Below are 23702 nucleotides of genomic sequence, written 5' to 3'. Positions count from 1 at the left end.
ATTTATTGAACACCAAAAATCTGAACTCAAAACCTGCTAAAAACTCTTTTTGTAATTATGTCATCATGTCAGACCAGGCTCTTAAAATGAAACTCCAACAGTGTCGGTGGTTGTGAATTTTGTACAAACTCCATTTCCAGAAAAGTTGGGATATTTTCCAAAATGCAATAAAAACAAAAATCTGTGATATATTAATTCACGTGAACCTTTATTTAACTGACAAAAGTACAAAGAAAAGATTTTCAATAGTTTTACTGACCAACTTAATTGTATTTTGTAAACATACACAAATTTAGAATTTGATGGCTGCAACACACTCAACAAAAGTTGGGACCGAGGCATGTTTACCATTGTGTTACATCACCTTTCCTTTTAATAACACTTCTTAATCGTTTTGGAACTGAGGATACTAATTGTAGTAGATTTGCAATTGGAAATTTTGTCCATTCTTGCTTGATATAAGACTTCAGCTGCTCAACAGTCCGTGGTCTCCGTTGTCTGATTCTCCTCTTCATGATGCGCCATACATTTTCAATAGGAGATAGATCTGGACTGACAGCAAGCCAGTCAAGCACATGCACTCTGTGTCTACAAAGCCACGCTGTTGTAGCCCGTGCAGAATGTGGTCTGGCATTGTCCTGCTGAAATAAGCATGGACGTCCCGGGAAGAGACGTCACATTGATGGCAACATATGTCTCTCTAAAATCCTAATATATGCCTCAGAGTCAATGGTATCTTCACATACATGCAACTCACCCATGCCGTGGGCACTGATGCACCCCCATACCATCACTGATGCTGGCTTTTGCACCTTTCGCTGATAACAATCTGGATGGTCGTTTTCATCTTTGGCACGGAGACTCGATGACCGTTTTTCCCGAAAACTAGCTGAAACATGGACTCATCTGACCACAGCACACGGTTCTACAGTCTTTCAGTCCATCTGAGATGAGCTCGGGCCCAGAGAACTCACTGGCGTTTCTGCACAGAGTTGATGTATGGCTTCCTCCTTGCGTAATACAGTTTCAAGTTGCATTTCTGGATGCATCGACGGACTGTGTTGAGTGACAATGGTTTTCTGAAATACTCCCGAGCCCAGGTGGCTATAATTGTCACAGTAGCATGACGGTTTCTTAGGCAGTGCCGCCTGAGGGCTCAAGGATCACGCACATTCAACCGTGGTTTCCGACCTTGCCCTTTACGCACTGAGATGTCTCTGAATTCTCTGAATCTTTTCACAATATTATGTACTGTAGATGTTGAAAGACCTAAATTCTCTGCAATCTTGCATTGAGAAATGCTCCTTTTGAACTGACTAACAATTCTCTCACGAATTTTGGCACAAAGGGGTGAGCCATGACCCATCCTTGCTTGCAAAGACTAAGCCTTTGATGGACGCTACTTTTGTACCCAGTCATGATACCTCACCTGTTACCAATTAGCCTGCTTAATGTGGAGTCTTCCAAACCGGTGTTACTTGAATATTCTGTGCACTTTTCAATCTTATTTTAACTCTGTCCCAACTTTTGTTGAGCGTGTTGCAGCCATCAAATTCTAAATTTGCGTATATTTATAAAATACAATTAAGTTGGTCAGTAAAACTATTGAAAATCTTTTCTTTGTACATTTGTCAGTTAAATAAAGGCTCACGTGAATTAACATATCACAGATTTTTGTTTTTATTGCATTTTGGAAAATATCCCAACTTTTCTGGAAATGGGGTTTGTACATTTCCACCAATTACATCACCCTACACTTGAGCCCAAGGAGCTCGGTTAATTCTCCATGTGCAGAAGTTGTCACTCTGGCTTGGAATGACATTATCATGATATCCTGCATGCCAAATATTTAAACAATGTTAATCAGCAGAACCCTCATGTATCTGAATATGATACTTGATGGTTTGAAAGTCTGCTTGTTATTTTTGTGACACAAGATAGTTCAGGATCTGTTGTGTATCTGCCACAGCTGTCAACTACCTTCTTAATGGAAATAGCTCATGCTCTTTCCTCATGGAACGTACAGAGTTCTGTGGGAGCCAGAATGTACATAAAGTACATGTATTGTCAATAGCTTTCTGAAACTGGCCGCTGTCCACAGCACTCAACTAAAGGAGTTTCAAATGCACCCCCACCAGCATTCCAAACTATAACCCTGTTGGCTCTCAAAACACATAAAACTTGGGAACAAGGACAAGATTTGGAAGTGGAGAAGCAAATGAAACTAAAGGGCCCTCACTGTAGAGAAACTATAAAGATTGAACTGTTGGAAAGTTTCATTGTCAAAGGGTTTAATATTAAAGGGAGGAAAGGGGCTTGTTTGGCTGTCATTGTTTTGTTGCCTGTTGTGTTCTATGTTGTTCTGCCGAGCAACATGGGCATGTTCTGTTGATGCTGGAATGTGTGGTGACACTTGAGGGCTGCCCACAGCACACCCTAGGGAGTTGGTTATTAATGCAAACAAAGCATTATGCTTCATGCTTTGATGTACGTGTAAAAATAAATTTGAATAAGGTGATGGTGATACCATTGATTGTGAACAGCAGATAGTTAGATTCCTTTGGAGGAGATGGTCATTACATACACCTGTGATGCAAAATACGACTTGCCTCATACCAGCCAGTTTCTGTATATCAGTTGGTATACACAGGGTGGTAAAGAAGTCAAATAGTGTGCTCTTCATTCTCATTTGGCACAATCTTCATTAGTCGAGCCATTGAGTTTAAGAGTCACAAATCTCTGATGAGGCCACATCTGGAGTACTGCATTCATTTCTGGTTGCCTCATTGCAATTAGGATGCGGAGGTTGTGAAGAGAGTTTACCAGGATACTGCCTGGATTAGGGGATGTGTTATAAGTAAACTGAGGCTGTTTTCTCTGGAATGGTGGAGACGGAATGGAGATTTGATAAAAGTTTATAAAATTATGCGAGGCGTAGGTAGATAGCCAGTATAATTTTTTGCCCCCAGGATTGAAATATGTAATACTACAGGGCATGGATTTAAGGTGAGAGGGGGAAAGTACAATGCACCTTGACCCAGTATCACCCTGACCCTGGGGCACCATTACTCAGTTACTATTTGACCCAGGCGAGAGGGAAAAGTGCAACAGGGCATATGCAAGACAATTTTATTCTTACAGAATGGCGGGTGCCTGGAATACATTGCTAAGGGTGGTGGTGGAAGCAGACAGTACTGAAGCATTTAGGAGACCCTTAGATAGGCACATTAATATGCAGAGAAGTGAGGGATATGGTCAAGCTGCAGGGAAAAGGGATGAGATTAATAAGGAGTCATTGGTTTAAATTGTGTGGCACAACTTCATGGACCAAAGGGCCTATTCTGTGCTGGACTGCGATGTTCTACATATCCAGGTCTTTTTGAACAAAGGTACATGCTGAGGAGCTTCGAAGGAAACTAAACAACCACTGACAAGCATCACAACCTCTGACCTTATGACAGAAGGAAGGTAATTGGTGAGGTAGCTCAAGATGATTAGGCCTAAGACTGCTGCCCTGAGGAGACCTGGGAAATTCAATGCTGTCACCAGAAAATGGATCACTTTTCCAGCAGTAGGAAAACATTAAACATTTATCACCTGCAGCAACATGATTTACTCAAACACCAGTATTTCTAAACGGTCCCCAAGGAAGTCACGTCAATTGACAGACCAGTTTGCAAAATGGAATTATGTTTTCAGAAATTCATTTTGCTTTAATGAGAGCTGAATTTTCTCTCAAAAGTTAATAACTGGGCAGCTACAACTGTATCATTCAAAAAGCACTTGGTTAGGAGCTTGGAGGGGCTGGGCTTGGAGTGATATGGGACTAGCTGGGAGAACAGCATGGAAGAGTTGGGCTGAAGGGTCTGTATCAGTGCTGTATTGCTCTATATCTCTATGTCTGCACATGCATGGGAAGGAGAAAATTCCTTCTTCTTTCCCTCACATTGAGCAGAAGGTACAAGACCCTTAATGCATGTACAGTACCATCAGGCTTAAGGATGGCTTCTATCCTGCTGTTGTTAATTATTGAATGGACCCTCTGGAGCAAATAAATGTACTCTTTACCTCACAATCAACCTCACTATGACCGTGCACTGCACTTTCTCTGTAATTGTAACACCTTAGCCTGCATTCTGCGATTGTTTTCAATTGTATTACTTCAGTGCACTGATGTGATGCAATGATCTGTACAGATGGCATGCAAAACAAAGATTTTCACTGTACCTCAGCACATGTGATAATAGTAAACCAATTTACCCCTTCATCTTATAATGTTCAAAAGTATCATTCCTGCCACATTTTAGCAGTGAGCACATCAGCAATTCAAGACAGGTAGCCAGATTCAACCTCTAATCCATCTATACATCAGCAGGCTCAACAACAGCTTCTACTCTGTTTTTACACAAAGTACAAAGTACATTTACTATCAAAGTACAGATATGTCACCATATGCGACCCTGAGATTTATTTTCTTGTGGTCATAATAAATTCATAATAGAATCAATGGAAGAGCACACCAACTTGGGCATTTAACCAGCGTGCAAAAGACAACAAACTGTGCAAATACAAGAATAAATAATAATAATAAACAACAAAGTAATAAAGATTGAGAACATTTGAAGAGTCAGATCATACAATAAGACGATTGACTGGACTCCTGACCTCATTATTTCATGCACTTTACTGTCCACCTGCATTGCACTTTCTCAGTAGCTGTTGTACTTCTTTCTGCATTCTGACTGTTTAACTTATTCCACCTCACTGCACTGTGCAATTAATTGATTCGCATGCAAACCAAGCTTTTCACTGTCCCTTGGTGCACGTGACATACTAGACCAATTCCAGTGGAGAGATATTAATCTCGGTGGTAATACAAATGATTACACAGTGCTGCTACTGATTTCTCCCAATAGTCCCCTGACCAGTTGATCTTCTGTTCAACACATACAAAATGCTTGAGGAAGGTTAACAAGTCAAGCAGCATCTATGGAGTGGAATAAATAGTCAACATATCACGCTGAAGCCCATCATTAGAACTCATCTCAGCCCAAAACGTCAACTGTTTTTTCCCCCTCCATAGATGACTTGCTGAGTGTTGCTTAAAATTTTCAGCATCTGCAGAATCTCTTGTATTTATGACCTTCCATTCAGAGATGTTGAAGGTTATTGTCATTGAACCTACACATGTATACAGCTAAAGGAAACAACATTTCTCTGGGACCATGGTGGAAAACACAGTACATGATCACATACAGTACACAAAATAATATTAACAGATAATAGAAAATATTCTATAGATGTACTATACAGGTTGTTGTAAAGTGTACATGTGACATATAGTTAAACATACAACAATGTAATGCTACTGGCACTGTCAGAAATAATGTGGACTGAGTGGTAATGGCTAGAGTTTCTGGGGGAAATTCGGAAAGCGCAGGGCGGATACATCCCAAAGGGAAGCCAAAAACAGCATAAAAGCAAAAGAGAGGGCACACAATATAGCAAAAATTACTGGGAAGTTAGAGGATTGGGAAGATTTTAAAAATCAACAGAGGCAACTAAAAACCATAAGAGAAGATAAGATGTATGAAGTTAAGCTAGCCAAATATAAAAGAGGATACCAAATGTTTTTTTCAGGAATATAAAAAGTAAAAGAGAGGCGAGAGTGGATATTGGACTGCTGGAAAATGATGCTGGAGAGGTAGTAATGGGGAACAAAGAAATAGTGGATAAAATTAATAAGTATTTTGCATCAGTCTTCACTGAGGAAGACACAATCATTATGCCAGAAATTCAAGAGCATTAGGGGGCAGAATTGAGTGTAGATACTATTGCTAAGGAGAAGGTACTTGGGAAGCTGAAAGGTCTGGAGATAAATAAGTCACCTGGACTAGAAGGACTATACCCCAAGATTCTGAAAGAGGTGGCTGAAGAGATTGTGGAGGCGGTAGTAATGATCTTCCAAGAATCACTAGATTCTGGAATCACTAGATTCCGGAGGTTCAGTCATTCGACATCCAAGAAGAGGTATCAATTGGATTGGACATTGGTTTTGTGGGAGAAGCCAGAGAGTGCTTGTAGATGGTTGCCTCTCTGACTGGAGGCCTGTAACTAGTGGTGTGCCACAGGGATTGGTGCTGGGTCTAATGTTGTTTGTCATCTGTATAAAAATGTGGATAACTGGGTCAGCAAATTTGTGGATGAAACCAAGACTGGGGGTGGATAGCAAGGATGTGAATCAACTGGAAAAATAGGCTGAAAAATGGCAGATGGAACTTAATGCAGACAACTGTGAGGTGTTGCACTTCGGTATGATCAACCAGAGTAGGTCTCACACATTGAACGGTAGGGCACTGAGGAGTGTGGTAGAACAAAAGGATCTGCGAATATAGGTCCATAATTCATTGAAAGTGGTCTCACAGACATAGGGTCGTTAAGAAAGCTTTTGGCATATTGGCCTTCATAAATCAATTTATTGAGTACAGGAGATGGGATGTTATGTTGAAGTTGTATAAAAGGTTGATGAGGCCTAATTTGGAGTATTATGTGCAGTTTTGATCACCTACCTACAGGAATGATGTAAGTAAGGTTGAAAGAGTGCAAAGAAAATTTAAAAAGATGTTACTGCATCTGGAAGTCCTGAGGTATAAGGAAAGATTGAATAGGTTAGGACTTTATTCCTTGGAATGTAGAAGACCGAGGAGATTTGATAGAGGTATACAAAATTATGAGGGGGATAGATAGGTTTAAATGCAAGCAGGCTTTTTCCGCTAAGGTTGGGTGGGACTACAACCAGAAGTCATGGGTTATGGGTGAAAGGTGAAAAGTTTAAGAACATGACGGGGAACTTCTTTACTCAGCAGGTCGTGAAGTGTAGAATGAGCTACCAGCAAAGGTGGTGCATGCGAGCTGCATTTCAATGTTTAAAAGAAATTTTGATAGGTATTTGGATAGTAGAGGTATGGAGGTCTATGGTCCCAGTGCAGATCGATGGGAGTAGGCAGTTTAAATGGTTTTGACATGGACTAGATGGGCTGAAGGGCTGAAGGGCCTGTTTCTCTGCTGTGCTTTTCTATGGCTATAACTAAGACTGGAAATTTGCAAATGTCACCCCACTCTTAAAGATGGGAGGGAGGCAGCAGAAAGGAAATTATAAGCCAGTTAGCCTGATTTCAGTGGTTGAGAAGATGTTGGAATTTATTATTAAGGATGAAGTTTCAGGGTACTTGGAAGTGCATGATAAGCAGACCAATGTCAGCATGCTTTCCTTAAGGGGAAATCTTGCCTGACAAATTGGTTGGAATTGTTTAGGAAAACCAGGTGAGATAGGCAAAGGAGAGTCAGTGGATGATGTTTACTTGGATTTTCATAAAAATTTTGACAAGGTGCCACACATGAGACTGCTTAACAAGATACGAGCCTTTGTTATTAAAGGACAGACACCAGTATGGATAGAAGATTGGCTGATGGGCAGGAGAATAAAGGGGGCCTATTCTGGCTGGTTGGCTGCGAGTGACAAGTGGTGTTCTGCAGGGAGCAGTATGGGTTCCACTTATACTCATGTTATTTATCAATGATTTTGATGATGGAATTTATGGCTTTGTGGCCAAGTTTGAAGACAACACAAAGATAGGTGGAGGGGCAAGTAGTGTTGAAGAAGAAGGAATTCTGCATAGGTACTTGAAGATTGGGAGAATGGGAAGAATGGTATGGATTATTTTCTAACTGGGGATCAAAATTCAAAAATCAGAGATACAAGGGGATTTGGAAGTCCTCTTTCAGGTTGAGACGGTGGTGAGGAGGCAATGTTAGTATTCCTTTTGAGAGGACTAGAATACAAAAGCAAGGATGTAATGCTGAGGCTTTATAAGGCATTGGTCAGACCGCATTTGGCATGTCGTGAGGAGTTTTGAGCCCCTTATCTAAGAAAAGATGTGCTGGCATTGGAGAGGGTTCTATCACGAGACTGATCCCAGCAATGAAAAGGATAACTAATGAGGAGTGTTTGATGGCTCTGGGCCTGTACTTCTTGGAGTTTAGAAGAATCAGGGGAATCTCAGTGAGACCTATGAATATTGAAGAGAATGTGGAGAGAATGATTCCTACAGCGGTCGAGTCTAGGACCTGAGAGCACAGCCTCAGAATAGAGGGATGTCCATTTAAATCAGCATTTAGAAGGAATTTCTTTAGCCAGATGGTGGTGAATCTGTGGAATTCATTGCTGTGGTCAGCTGCAGAGGTCAAGTCATTGAGTATATTTAAACAGAGGTGATAGATTCTTAATTAGTCAGGGCGCCAAAGTTTACGGGAAGAAGGCAGGAGAATGGGATTGAGAGGAATAATATATCAGCCATAATGGAATGGTAGAGCAGACTTGATGGGCTGAATGGCCTAATTCTGCTCATCTGTTTTATGATCTTATGGTAACAGGGTGTTCAGAAGTCTAACAGTCTGGGGAAACAAGCTATTACCCATCTTAACAGTCCATGTTCTTATACTCTGGTACCTTCTCCCTGATGTTAGAATGAATTTTTGAGAGTTGGTAATGACTCCACTTACCAGCCAAGGTCTGAACATCACCCAGTTCTGGCTACACACATTCACCACACAGAAATCCACAGTACAATGTCCTGTTGCCAACTTATCCTGATAAATGAACACTGTCTGCTTTAGCATCATGCTTACCTCCAACCATTGTTCGTTTACTTTGTTTAGCAGATAGATAATGTCGCCAGCCTTGAACGTCAATTCCAGGTCATTTTCCCCAGTAAAATTATACAGAGCCTGTGGGAATAAAGAGAGAGAGGCCAGTGCTTCAGCAAGGATGAACATCCCTGTAAAGCACACTATATGGGAAAAAAATAAACCACGCTCACGTTGCCGTGGCAGGTTCGGATTTAGATTCAAATTCATTTACCACACACACTGTACGTTGAAGCACACCCAGTGAAATGCGCTATTTGCGTTAACAGCCTGAAGTTGGGCTGGGGGCACAAGTATCACCACACATTCTGGCACCAACAGAACATGCTCACAGGAATGGGATCACTGAAGTCAGGGATGGCTCAAACAGCCCCAGTGTGCCCCGTAACCTTTTACTGCCCCACAGGCCATGTGAAACGTTCTCCTCTTCTGACTGTGCATCCAACACACCTTCCCCTCCCCACTCTGCCTTCAGCCACATGAATACCATCCACTGAAAGGTCGTCCCTCCTCTATCTCTCTCTATTGTCACCAATTAACTGGACTCTAGAGACTTAATTACTTTCTTTACTGTGTTCAAGGTGAACAGCACGGACGGCCCCTGCCTCCACACTGTTCTGAAGTCATTTTATACGGAATTGACGAGCAGTTATGGAGATTGAGCATTTGTTAAACTGAGTATATTCAAATTTCTTGTTTGCATATTCAATCATCATTCACATTACAGGGATTAAAGTCAATAGGGGTCTGCCAGCTGACAACTGATGATTCTTTGAAGTTAGTAACCTAATTGTCCCCTCCTTAGTGTGTGTGTCTTCCACTGTTCTGTTACATCCTTGTCTTGTCTCCACGTGCCAAGTGGCTCCGGTCCCCTGCTGTGTGAAGGGAAGCAATGGTTTCTTACCTGCAAAGACCTTTCTTTGACTGCATCCTACTGTAAACTATGCTCCCCTGGACATTATCTTAACCCCTACTTTGCTCCAACATCCACACCTCTTCTTCATTAAGACCCTCCTTATGACTTTGCCCAAGATTTTGATCACCCTTCTTAGCTCACTACCACATTTTCCCTGCTTTAGCTTCCTTAGTTGGTCTGAGTTTGTTTTTAATTCCTATCTCCATTCCCATTTTGACATGGCCACTTCTTTTGCCATGATAAGGCCACTCTCAGGGTGGAGGAGCAACACCTCATATTCCCTCTAGTTAGCCTCCAACCTGATGGCATGAATATTAATTTCTCCTTCTGGTAACTTTTTTTCTCTTCTTTTCTTTTCCCTCCCCCTTCCATCTTCCATGCCCCACTCTTGCCTCTTACCTCTTCTCCTCACCTGCCAATACCTCACCCTCTTGCCCCTCCTTCTTCCCTTTCTCCCATGGTCCAGTCTCCTCTCCTATCAGAGTATCTCCAGCACTGTGTGTGTGTGTGTGTGTGTGTGTGTGTGTGTGAGAGAGAGAGAGAGAGATGTGCACATTCTGAAAGCCACAGCTATCTATCTGTATCTAATTCTGAAACCACTGCCTGTAGACAAAACCTTGTCAGCTGATGAGTTAGAGACAGGGTGTATGATCAAGCTCAGGTCAAATATTCTATTGTATTAAACATCATTAATTTGAAGAGTGCAGGAACTAGAATTTAATCAAAACCACAGCAACTCCTCTCAACAAAAGCGGGCTAATTTCTGGAAAATAAAAGCAGTTTTGAGGGTAGTATTATAAAAATGAGAAATATAAAGTGTGTTGGGCAATTGAACAGAATGTAAAACACTGTTTGGAAACCTTTGTTAAATTTGGCAATGCTTGAGGTGGAATCCATAATTCGCTGAACATTACATTAATCACTACACTATGCCACCCTAAAGCCCACTCTTACAATAGATTCTCAAGATGCACCAAATGGCTGCTCGATTAAGTGTGAAACTATAGTCTCTTATTTTCTGATTAGATTCCACTTTGGCTGGGAGAGTCTATCGATTCATTTCCGCCTAAGAACACAGCAACTGCAAAGGACTACTGATTGCAGTCCAAGAAGACTGCTGAATTTTCCATCATATACAAAGGAATACTGTGCATGCTCTGGCTAGCATTGCAATTTAATCCCACTGAAACGTGCTATTGCCTGGAGATTATCTAAACTCATTTACAGCATGTGTTATAAAAAGTAACAACCATTAACCTTATATTTGCTTCATTGCTAATCTTTCAGAATCATAGTGACAGGGCACAGAAAAAGGCTCTACTACTCACCCTGCCCATTGTATCCTCATAACCAGAGGTTCCCAAACTTTTTTGGGTTACTAACCTCTTGGCTCCCAGACCCTACTTCTCTTTTTCTGGCCTTTACATAAAAACTATGAGGAATTTTTATTCACATTGAAAAAAAAGCATCTTCAAATTCAAAGTAATGACAGAGAAATGACAAAAATATTCAAATCCATTTAGGATACAAATAAAAAATTATTTCTTTACTTAATTACAGTAAAATCTATGATCATCAACAATTTGAGACCGTACCGCAGTAGTCTAACTATTCACCACTTTTTCACCTTTCAGTGAGATGCATGGGCTTGGTGCAGTGATATCAGCTTCTCAGCATCAGGCTGAATGTCACTGAGAAGGAGTCTCAGATCCCCACACTCAGTAATTTGCAGTCTGTTTCTTTGCTGCAAAAGTTGGACGACTGCCCTCAAACTACACTCCACTAAATATGGTATTGGAAAGGCAATAAAAACCATCTAGAGCTTTTTTCACAGCACAGGTTAGCATTCAGAGATTTCTTTCTGCAACCAAATTCTTGATATGAACCTATCAAATGGTGTAAGGCCTTGACAGAATGGGTGTGGAGAAGATGTTTTCTATGATAGGAGAGTCTAAGACCAGAGGACACAACCTCAGAGTAGAGGGGTGTCCTTTATAACGGAGATGAGGAAGAATTTCTTCAAGAAGAGAGACTGTACTCGATTTAGTATTGGGAAATGAACCTGGTCAGGTGACAGCTCTCACAGTGGGAGAGAATTTTGGAGGTAGTGATCATAATTCTATCAAAGTTGCTGGTGAACGCAGCAGGCCAGGCAGCATCTCTAGGAAGAGGTACTGTCGACGTTTCGGGCCAAGAACCTTCGTCAGGACTAACTGAAAGAAGAGCTAGTAAGAGATTTGAAAGTGGGAGGGGGAGGGGGAGATCCAAAATGATAGGAGAAGACAGGACGGGGAGGGATGGAGCCGAGAGCTGGACAGGTGATTGGCAAAAGGGATATGAGAGGATCATGGGACAGGAGGCCCAGGGAGAAAGAAAAGGGGGGGGGAACCCAGAGGATGGGCAAGGGGTATAGTGAGAGGGACAGAGGGAGAAAAAGGAGAGAGAGAGAGAAACATTGTGTGTATATAAATAAATAACAGATGGAGTACGAGGGGGAGGTGGGGCATTAGCGGAAGTTAGAGAAGTCGATGTTCATGCCATCAGGTTGGAGGCTACCCAGACAGAATATAAGGTGTTGTTCCTCCAACCTGAGTATGGCTTCATCTTTACAGTAGAGGAGGCCGTGGATAGACATATCAGAATGGGAATGGGATGTGGAATTAAAATGTGTGGCCACTGGGAGATCCTGCTTTCTCTGGCGGACAGAGCGTAGGTGTTCAGCGAAACGATTTCCCAGTCTGCGTCGGGTCTCGCCAATATATAGAAGGCTGGGGAGTAGGTACAGAGGAGATGTCAGGGGTAAGTTTTTTTACGCAGAGAGTGGTGAGTGCGTAGAATGGGCTGCCAGTAACGGTGGCGGAGGCGGATACGATAGGGTCTTTTAAGAGACTTTTGAATAGGTACATGGAGCTTAGAAAAACAGAGGGCTATAGGTAAGCCTAGCAATCTCTAAGGTAGGGACATGTTCAGCACAACTTTGTGGGCCAAAGGGCCTGTATTGTGCTGTAGGTTTTCTATGTTCCTACGTTTTAATTTTTTTAGCCAGAGAGTGGTGAATCTGTTGAATTCTTTGCCACAGGCAGCTGCGGAGGCCAAGTCTTTATGTATATTTAAGGCAAAGGTTGATAGATCCTTGATTGGTCAGGGCATGAAGGGATATGTGGAGAAGGCAGGAGACTGGGGCTGAGAGGGAAATGGATCAGCCATGATGAAATGGCGGAGCAGACTTGATGGACCAAACGGCCTAACTCTGCTCCTATATCTTATGGTCTTATGGCCTAAATAGGGTTAGCTTGGACAGAAATGTGGGGCAGCATGATAGCTGAGTGGCTAGCACAACACTTCATAGTCCCAGTGACCTGCGGTTCAATTCCTGTCGCTGTCTGTAACAAGTTTGTACATTCTCCCCATGACGACGTGGGTTTCCTCCGGGTGCTCCAGTTTCTTCCCACATTCCAAAGACGTACCAATTACTAGGTTAATTGATCATTGTAAATTGTCCTGTGATTAGGCTAGGATTAAATCGGGAGTTCCTGCATGGTAGGGCTCGAGGGGCTTGAAGACCCTATTCCACACTGTATCTCAATAAATAATAAAAGGGAGGAGGTGACTGACTTGTCTTCACTAACATTCACATCATTTCCTTCCAACTGATTGATTTCATTAAACTTTGCAAATAATTCTGACAAATAGGCAATGTCATGCCTAATATTCTTGAGTACATTACTGAATGAAGCATTTGAGACTTCAAAGAATTTTATCACAGTTTCAAAAAGTGCAAACGAGCATCTCAGGCAGTTTTGTTTTGAGAGCCGTCCGAATCTGTGCTCAGCAGCAAGCATGCAAACTGTCCATCATTGCCTCCTTTGGAAGAACTTTTTCACATAACAGACACATTGGCTGCTGTTGGTTGCTTGGTGCTGGTATAAATCCATATTTCAGATACTCCACACTATACTGTCTACTCTTCTTTCTCATTTGATTTGTTTCTGATATTTTTGTTATTGATTAACAACAACAGTCTCCTATTGTTTAAGTCAAACCTCAAGCGAAGTTATGACGTTATCATAGCTCAGCGAACACTAACTCTCTACCTGATGGTACATAAAGTTTTAGGAACAATTTCTCACATGCTCAGTGTTTTAGGAGCAGTTTTAGTAAGAGATTTTTCCACTCTGCCATCAGATTTCTGAACAGACCATAAACCTATGAGCACTGTCACATTCACATTGAAACATACAGTGAAACATGTGATTTGGGTCAACAAACAGCAGATCCGAGGATGTGTTGGGGGCAGCCCGCAAGTGTCACCAAGAGCACGGTGTCAACAGAGCATCCCCACAACGTACTAACCCCAACCCTAACCTGTACGTCTTTATTTTGGGAATGTGGGAGGAAAGCGGAACCCTGTGAAGGAACGCACGAGGTCATGGGGAGAAGGCACAAACTCCCAATGGACAACCGTAGGAATTGAACTCTGATCTTACAGTTGGTGCTCTAATCACTATACTACAGGTTGCCCTTGGTGATTTATGTGCTTCTTTGGAAACTTGTTAAATCTTGTGAGGATCTCTGCCTCCACCACCATCTCAGGTGGGTACTTTCAGATTCCTCTGGATGAAAAAAGTTTTTACTCAGATCCCTCCTAAACTTCTTGCCCCTTACCCCGAATTTATGCCCTTTAGTTCAGACCTTATCTGCATCTTATTGCTACAAATATTCTCAGGTATGACATCAATTGTAAAAATGGTGATAAATTAGATCACTGTGCATAAAAGCAAACTGCTGGAGGAGCTAAGTGGGTCAGGCAGCATCTGTGGAGGGAGATGGAGTCCAGGAGAAGAGTCCCAACCCAAAGTATCAATGGTTGATTTCACTCCACAGAGGCTACGACATTTCTTTAGCATATTGTCCTTTTTTTTGTACCAGCGGGTTTCAGCATCTGCAGTCTCTGCTCCAAATCACACTCCTAAGCGTGGAGAAAAAATTTATCAAGATAGTGGTGAATAATGGTAGTTCATGTTGAGGCGTTTGATGTTGTGGCAATTGGCTTGCAGGCATTTCATCACCAGTTGAGCTGACATCCTCAGTGTGCAGTTGTTGGTGTTTTACTCTGGGAGTGCTCGCGTTTATATAGGCACCCATTTGCTTACCTCAGTCCTGATTAGCTACTCCTTCAGCTGACCTTGGAATTCTACTGGCTCCCATTTCTTTGGGTCCTAGGGGTTCATAGACGGTGTCTATGTCGATATGTTTGTTTACGGAGTTATCAGAAGAGAATTCATGTCTGCTTCGTGTTTGCCTGCACCAGAACCTCTGCGGTGTCCCAGTTAAAATGATGTCCTTCTCGGTCTTCGTGTACCAAGATCAGTGACAGTGGATCATGTCTCCGTACCGCCGGTTTGTGTCCCCGTATATGGATGAGAGTTTACGTCGTGTCTGGCCGACGTAGTTCTTGTTGCAGACTCAAGTTGTACACTCCACTGATCTTGTCAGTTGCCTTTAATGGTAACTTGTTTAGAAACATAGAAACATAGAAAATAGGTGCAGGAGTAGGCCATTCGGCCCTTCGAGCCTGCACCGCCATTTATTATGATCATGGCTGATCATCCAACTCAGAACCCAGCCTTCCCTCCATACCCCCTGACCCCTGTAGCCACAAGGGCCATATCTAACTTCCTTTTAAACATAGCTAATGAACTGGCCTCAACAGTTTGCTGTGGCAGAGAATTCCACAGATTCACCACTCTCTGTGTGAAGAAGTTTTTCCTAACCTCGGTCCTAAAAGGCTTCCCCTCTATCCTCAAACTGTGACCCCTCGTTCTAGACCTCCCCAACATCGGGAACAATCTTCCCGCATCTAGCCTGTCCAATCCCTTTAGGATCTTATACGTTTCAATCAGATCCCCCCTCAATCTTCTAAATTCCAACGAGTACAAGCCCAGTTCATCCAGTCTTTCTTCATATGAAAGACCTGCCATCCCAGGAATCAATCTGGTTTCTTGAGATAAACTTCCTTAAAGCCACCGTTTGTGAGCGATTGTGATGCCATGAGGTTCGAGCAGTAGAGCTGTCATTCTTAATGTCAGGCAACATCACACATTGAGTAAGGTCAGCGTGGCTTTTTCTCCTTAGTATCTCAGAGGGAGGAGAAGATGGCGATGCGACGCAGCGCACACTGCCGTTCCGAATGAATATTGATATGTGTAACTAGGGGTGCCGTGCATCAATCCGGATTTGATGGGGACAACCGTGAAGTGCAGAGGAACATCTGGAGTAACTTCTGAAATGCCTGCTTTGCTGCCACTGCTACTGTGCGATCGAGAATCTCCAGGGATGAAGGCCCCAAATCCTCGGCTTTGCATATCGCCGGTTGCCGGGGCCGGGGTCAAAACACTCGGCAGAGATGGTGCTCGGTGCTCGGTGTCGAATAGGTGGTTGGAGGCTCGGAGTTTTTTGGACGGACTTGGAGTCAGACTGTGGTCTGATGCTTCCAGGATGCTGCATTGGCAAGTTGGCGGTGCAGGGGGTTTACCGTCTGCGTGAGATGATGGGACTTTAGAGAGACTCTGAGACTTTTACTGTGCCATAGTCTGTTCTTATCAAATTACTGTATTGCTTTGCACTGTTGTAACTATATGTTATAATTATGTGGTTTTTGTTAGTTTTTAAGTTGGTTTGTCATGTGTTTTCATGATATCATTCTGGAAAAACATTTTTATCATTTCTTAATGCATGCATTACTAAATGACAATAAAAAGGGATTGCGTGTCCTCACAATCATAATAATCTCCTGATGAAATTCTGTGGGTAACTGTTGTTCTAGTGCACTTTCAATAAGTACTTCTCTTCACTGGCCTGAAATTCGGTCGTACTGCAGTGTTTGTGCTCTCTTAAATAAGGTGCAGCTTTTCTTGTGACAGGCTAGGTGGTTGCTGTGGTAGTTCAATCCTTGGTCTGTGTGTGTACCCTTCTGGTAGGCAGATGTCTCTAATGTTACCACCTGTCTTTATCGCAACAAGTACATCCAGGAATGTGAGTCGGTCGCCACTTTCTCTTTCCATTGTTCACTTTATGTTGCAGAATATGTTGCTGATTTGGGTTAAGGGATTCTCTATTTCATTGTGTTTGAGTATGACAAATGCCCAGAGCTTGAGTTTAAGGACTGCAAAAGAACTCTGGAAGTGGTTAAAACACCTGGCACATGGTTCCCAGCATTCCATCAATAGACCACAACAATTCTTAGAGAAGATAAAAGTCATGAAGATAGAAGACGACAAAATCATGGTTTCTTTTGATGTCACTGCGCTGTTTAATCAACCTCAATCAACCTAGACCTGGTAAGAGAAACCGTGTAAGACGACCAAGGGAAGCTGACGCTGAAACCCAGCAGCTTGGGTGAACGACTAAACCTTGTTTTGTCAGCACATTTCAAGTCTGAAGGGCAAATTCCAGTCAAAGGAATACCAATGGGATCACCAATATCCGGCTTCATTCCCGAGGCCGTTATGCAAAAGATGGCACTTCCAGTTCTCAGACGCAAACTCTGGTACGATACGTAGATGACACTTTGCCATACTCAAATGGAAGGAAATAGGGGAAATGTTACCCAAATCAAATCACCCGTGAGCACATGGGTTTTCTGTGGGTGCACCGGTTTCCTCCCACAGTCCAAAGACGTACGGGTTAGTAGGTTAATTGGTCATTGTAAATTGCCCCCTGATCAGGCTAGGGTTAAATCGGGGTTTGCTGGGCAGTGCGGCTTGAAGGGCTGGAAGGGCCTATTCTGTGCTGTATCTCTGTATAAAATAAATTAAATTAATTCAAGTAAGTTTATTATTGAACTATGTATATGTCACCATATACAACCCTGAGATTCATTTTCTTGCAGGCATTTGGAGAAAAATAAAGCAATACAACAGTATTTATGAAAAACTATACACAAACAAAAACTGACAAACAACCAATGTGCAAAAGAAGGAAAATTGTACAAATTATAATATAAAGTAAGTAAATAATAGTGAGAACATGAGTTGTAGAGTCGTTTACAGTGAGTCAGTTCATCACTGAGGTGAGTGAAGTTACCCATGCTGGTTGTAGGGGAATAATTAGTGTGTAGGTTGTACAGTCCAATCATTAACAAGAGAAAATCTTGTGAAGGGTCTCAGCCCAGAACATTGACTGTTTACGCTTTTCCATAGACGCTGCCTGGCCTGCTGAGTTCCTCCAACAGTTTTGTGTGTGCAGGTTGTAGGGTCATTTGCATTAACAAGCCCACACACACGAGGATGTGCTTAGGGACAGCCTCCGAATGTCGTCACACATCACAGCATGCCCACAATGTCCACACAACAACAACAACACGACTCACTACACAAATCAAAACACCACAAGCAATAACAACAGAATAACAGTAAAACTAGACCACACACACACACACACACACACACACACACACACACACACACACACACACACACACACCACCTTATGATGACAGGATATCTCCGGGCCTCCAGTCCTTAGCCACAGACTCCCAAGTGCTTTTAAGAGAGACAATATGCTTTTTCTATGTATCTTCCTCCAGTTAGGCAAACTAACAATGTAATATAAACAGTTTTCTAAGAGGTTATGCACCAATGAAAACACAAAACATTAAAAATTCTGAAACTATCTGATCATCAAAGTTAAGGAAACATAGCTCTGCTTAGTGATTGGATGGGAGACTGCTGTGGGCATGGTAATTGCTCACAACTTGTTTAGAATTTGTGTTTGTACTCCGGAAACAATTTACTTAAGTTTGTGAATAAATGATAGCCTAATGTCAAGTCATGGGAATAACTACTTTTCAACAAACGTTTTAGTTTGAACCTTTCGTAATTACATAGTTTGGAACTTTTTAAATAAAATACATTTTAAATACGGAAATATAAGCCGCAAACATGCACTCAATGGCCACTTTATCTTCTGTAAGTATTAAAGTGCCACTGAATGTATGTTTGTGGTTACCTGTGGTCCATCCCCTTCAAGTTCTGACGTATTGTGTGTTCAGAGATACTCTTCCGCACACCCTGTAATGCCTGGTTATTTGAATTGGGGAAGAAATGTGATCTAAGTGGCTTTGACCATGGAATGATTGTCGGTGCCAGACGGACTGGTTTTAGTATCTCAGAAACTGCTGATCTCCTAGGATTTTCACGCACAGCAGTCCCTAGAGTTTACAGACAAAGGTGCAAAAAGCAAAAAAAAATCTAGGGCTCAGCAGTTCTGTGGCGAAAATGCTTTGTTAATGAGAGAGGTCAGAGGAGAATGGCCAGACTGGTTCAAGCTGACAGGAAGACGACCAATCAAGTGTGACAGTGGAAAAGTGTGTATGGAACCGGAGGAGATAGCAGAGGTACTTAATGAATACTTTGCTTCGGTATTCACTACAGAAGAGGATCTTGGTGAATGTAGGGATGACTTGCAGTGGACTGAAAAGCTTGAGCATGTAGATATTAAGGAAGAGGATGTGCTGGAGCTCTTAGAAAGCATTAAGTTGGATAAGTCACCGGGACCGGGCGGGATCTATCCCAGGCTATTGTGGGAAGCGAGTGAGGTGATTGCTGAGCCTCTGGTGATGATCTTTGCATCATCAGTGAGGATGGGAGAGGTTCTGGAGGATTGAAGGGTTGTGGATGCTGTTCCCTTATTCAAGAAAGGGAGTAGGGATGGCCCAGGAAATTATAGGCCAGTGAGTCTTACTTCAGTGGTTGGAAAGTTGATGGAGAAGATCCTGAGAGGGAGGATTTATGAACATTTGGAGAGGCATAATATAATTAGGAACAGTCAGCATGGCTTTGTCAAAGGCAGGTCGTGCTTTACGAACCTGATTGAATTTTTTGAGGATGTGACTAAACACATTGATGAAGGTAGAGCCGTAGCTGTAGTGTATATGGATTTTAGCAAGGCATTTGATAAGGTACCCCATGCAAGGCTTATTGAGAAAATAAGGAGGCATGGGATCCAAGGGGACATTGCTTTGTGAATCTAGAAATGGCTTGCCCACAGAAGGCAAAGAGTGGTTGTAGACGGGTCATATTCAGCATGGAGGCTAGTGACCAGTGGTGTGCCTCAGGGATCTGTTCTGGGACCCCTACTCTTTGTGATTTTTATAAATGACCTAGATGAGGAGGTCGAGGGATGGGTTAGTAAATTTGCTGATGGCACAAATGTTGGGAGTGTTGTGGATAGTGTGGAGGGCTGTCAGAGGTTACAAAGGGACATTGATAGGATGTAAAACTGGGCTGAGAAGTGACAGATGGAGTTCAACCCAGATAAGTGTGAGGTGGTTCATTTTGGTAAGTCAAATATGATGGCAGAATATAGCATTAATGGTAAGACTCTTGGTAGTGTGTAGGATCACAGGGATCTTGGGGTCCAAGTCCATAGGACACTCAAAGTTGCTACACAGGTTGACTCTGTGGTTAAGAAGACAAACGGTGCATTGGCCTTCAACAATCATGGGATTGAGTCTAAGAGCCGAGAGGTAATGTTGCAGCTATATAGAACCCTGGTCAGACCCCACTTGGAGTACTGTGCTCAATTCTGGTTGCCTCACTACAGGAAGGACGTGGAAACCGTAGAAAGGATACAGAGGAGATTTACAAGGACGTTGCCTGGTTTGGGGAGCATGCCTTATGAGAATAGGTTGAGTGAACTTGGCCTTTTCTATTTGGAGCAACGGAGGATGAGAGGTGACCTGATAGAGGTGCACAAGATAATGAGAGGCATTGATCGTGTGGATTGTCAGAGTCTTTTCTCCAGGGCTGAAATGACTAGCATGAGAGGGCATAGTTTTAGGGTGCTTGGAAGTAGGTACAGTCAGGGGTAAGTTTTTTTACGGAGAGATGGTGAGTGTGTGGAATGGGCTGCCGGCGATGGTGGTGGAGGTGGATACGATAGGGTCTTTAAAGAGACTCCTGGATAGGTACATGGAGCTCAGAAAAATAGAGGACTATGGGTAAAGCCTAGATAATTCTAAGATAGGGACATGTTAGGCACAGCTTTGTGAGCCGAAGGGCCTGTATTGTGCTGTATGTTTCTATGACAGTAACTCAAATAACCACGCATTACAACAGTGGCATTGAGGTAAAACATCTCTGAATACACAACACGTCAAACCTTGAAGTGGATGGTCTACAGCAGGGGTGGCCAACCTTTTACATTTGATGCATCAATTTTTTCACTCATGAGTTCAGATGCACAATACAACTCTTGTATCCCCACTCAATTCTTGTAAAAATATGTTAATATAGAACTCGTGTGTGAAAAAAATCGCATCTGAACTTGTGCGTGAAAAAATTGACGCATGGAATGTAAAAGTTGGCAACCCCTGATCCACAGCAACAATAGATAGACCACAAACATTCACTCAGTGGCCACTTTATTGGGTACAGGAAGAAGAAGAAGAGTCATCAGGATGCCATCATGACGGCTTTTTTTTTAGCAGATTTTCTTATTTTTCAAGGCCGAGTTGCTAGCTCAACACTCAACCCAGTGCAGATGGAAAGCGTGCAAGGGAGCTGGCTGGATTCGAACTTAGGAGCCTTTGCTCCGAAGTCCGGCGCTGATGCCACTATGCCACCAGCTAGCTATTAGGTACAGGAGATAACTAATAAAGTCTCCACTGAGCGAATGCTTGATAGTCTTATAGCCTTACACAGATAGCAGCTGAGGGCAGGATCAAAGCCAGGGCACTGGATTTGTGATGGAATGCCTCTACCCACTGCACCACCTTACCAACAGATTCAGAGGCTTCAACAACTGTGAAAGTAAATTCGAACAAAGCTCGGGAAGGTTTGCAGGGTTAAATGGGAAGGAGGAACTGAATAGTCAGCGAACATTGAGCCTGGTGTAACTAACAGCTCCACTGTACGCTCAAGTTCAGTACTGCCAGCAGTACTCACCTCTGCCCTCGGGACCTCTGATTCCGTGCTCTGTATGCCCTTTGTTGTTTTGGATTGACTAAGGAACAAATGAAGAGTACTTAGTGTTGTGGTAACACAATAAAAATAATTGCAACAGATTGAACGAACAACATTCCAATAAACAACTGACAAAGATGTTAATTGTACATTTTATTGGATGAGAATGGGTCTGACTATTGCACATTTCAAGAATCAACACAATCATCACCCATCTCTGCTTTCTCATACTGATGATGTGGCAGTATAAAATGCCCTGCCTTTTTGATTTCAGATTTGCTTTAATCAGAAAAGGCTACGGAAAGTGGTGGACACTGGCCAGTCCATTCAGCACACTTACACGGAGCACTGCCATAAGAACGCAGCATCCATCATCAAAGACTCCCACCACCCAGGACATGCCTCTTGCTGCTACCATCGGGCAGGAAGTACAGGAGCCTTAGGTCCCACACCACCAGCTTCACAGTTATTACCCCACGACCATCAGGCTCCTGAACCAGCGTGGATAACTTCACTCACCTCAACTCCGAACTGGTTCTATGATCTACAGACTCACTCTCAAGTGCTCATCATTCATGTTCTCTGTATTATTTTTACCTGCACAACTTGCCTTCTTTTGCACACTTGTTGCTTGTCAGTCTTTGTCTGTTTGTGTATCGTTTTTTTGTAAAATTCTATTGTATTTATCATTTTTCTCTGTAAGTGTCTGAAAGAAGGTTTATGAATGAGGATCATTTGATGAACTTGTTGAGGCTTGAGAAACCTATTGAATATTGAAACTCCTAGATAGAGTGGTTATGGAGAACATGTTTCAGATAGTGGGGGAGTCTAGGACCAGAGGGCACAGCCTCAGAACACAAAAACATCACTTTAGAACAGAGGTGAGGAGGGATTTCTTTAGCCAGAGGGTAGTGAATCTGTGGAATTCACTGCCACTGATGGCTGTGGAGGCCAAGTCATTGGGTATATTTAAAGCAGAGTTTGATAGGTTCTTGCAACATACACAAAATGCTGGAGGAATTCAGCTGGCCAGGCAGCATCTATGGAAAAGAGTATAGTCAACATTTTAGGCCGAGACCCTTACCCTTCATCTGGACTGGAGATAAAGAGATGAGGAATCAATGTTAAAAGGAGGGGGAGGGGAGGAAGAAACACAAAGTGATAGGTGAAACTGGGGGGAGGGGGTGAAGTAAACAGCTCTGGAGTTGATTGGTGAAAGAGATACAGGGTTGGAGAAGGGGGAATCTGATAGGAGAGGAAAGAAGGCCAAGGAAGAAAGAAAAGGGGGAGGAGCACCAGATGGAAGAGATAAAGTGAGAGAGGGAATGGGGAATGGCGAAGGATTCTTGATTATAAAGGATATCTAAGGTTACAGGGAGAAGGCAGGAGAATGAATGGGATTGAGAAGAGGGAAAATAAATCAGCTCTGATCAAGTGATGGAGCAGACTTGAAGGGTCGAATGGCATAATTCTGCTCCAGTGTCATATGGTCTAATAACTAGGGTTGTGTAGGATAGTACAAGAACATGGTGGTTGTAGGAAAATAGAACAATTTCAGAACCTGACGAAGGGTTCCGGCCCGAAACGTTGACTGATCGTTTTCACGGATGCTGCCCGACCTGCTGAGTTTCTCCAGCGTGTTGTGAGTGTTGCTTTGACCCCAGCATCTGCAGAGTTTCTTGTGTTTAATTTCTGATCCTGATGGCGTGGGACTTCAGGCTTCCCTACCTCTTAGCCCATAGTAGCAGCAAGAAGAGGACGTGACCCAGGCAGTGGGGATCCTGGATGGCAGATGTCGCCTTATTGAGACAGTACCTCACATAAGGAATGGCATAGATAAAGGGAGACAATCAGATGCATGTAAACACAAGGACTGCAGATGCTGAGTATGGAGAAAAAGACAAACTTCTGGCAGAATTCAAGTGTCAGGGTAGGAGCTGAGTGGGGGAAGGGATGGTGGATGCTTTGAGTTGAGACTCTGCGACTGGAATTGTCATAAAGAAGCTGCAGACCAAAGGTAGCTTGCCTCTGTAGTTGCAACAGAGAGAAAATTCAGCATCCATGGGCATTGCCAGAACTTCCCATTCAAAGTTCAAAATAAGTTGATTATCAAA

General features: G+C 42.8%; 1 protein-coding gene across 1 annotated transcript in view; it reads right to left on the bottom strand.

Annotated features, from left to right (window-relative positions):
* ncf4 (neutrophil cytosolic factor 4) overlaps positions 1-23702 on the bottom strand; it is a 106264-nt gene that overhangs the window by 21289 nt on the left and 61273 nt on the right. Inside the window, exons 6-7 of the mRNA XM_063062333.1 lie at positions 21571-21628; positions 8689-8787 (exon numbers count right to left, since the gene is read on the bottom strand). Coding sequence (XP_062918403.1) covers positions 8689-8787; positions 21571-21628 — 157 coding nt within the window. The remainder of the gene's footprint in view (positions 1-8688; positions 8788-21570; positions 21629-23702) is intronic.

Source organism: Mobula hypostoma, chromosome 11, assembly GCF_963921235.1.
Source record: "Mobula hypostoma chromosome 11, sMobHyp1.1, whole genome shotgun sequence".
Classification (NCBI taxonomy): Eukaryota; Metazoa; Chordata; class Chondrichthyes; order Myliobatiformes; family Myliobatidae; genus Mobula; species Mobula hypostoma.
This window is presented reverse-complemented; position numbering and strand designations above follow the sequence as displayed.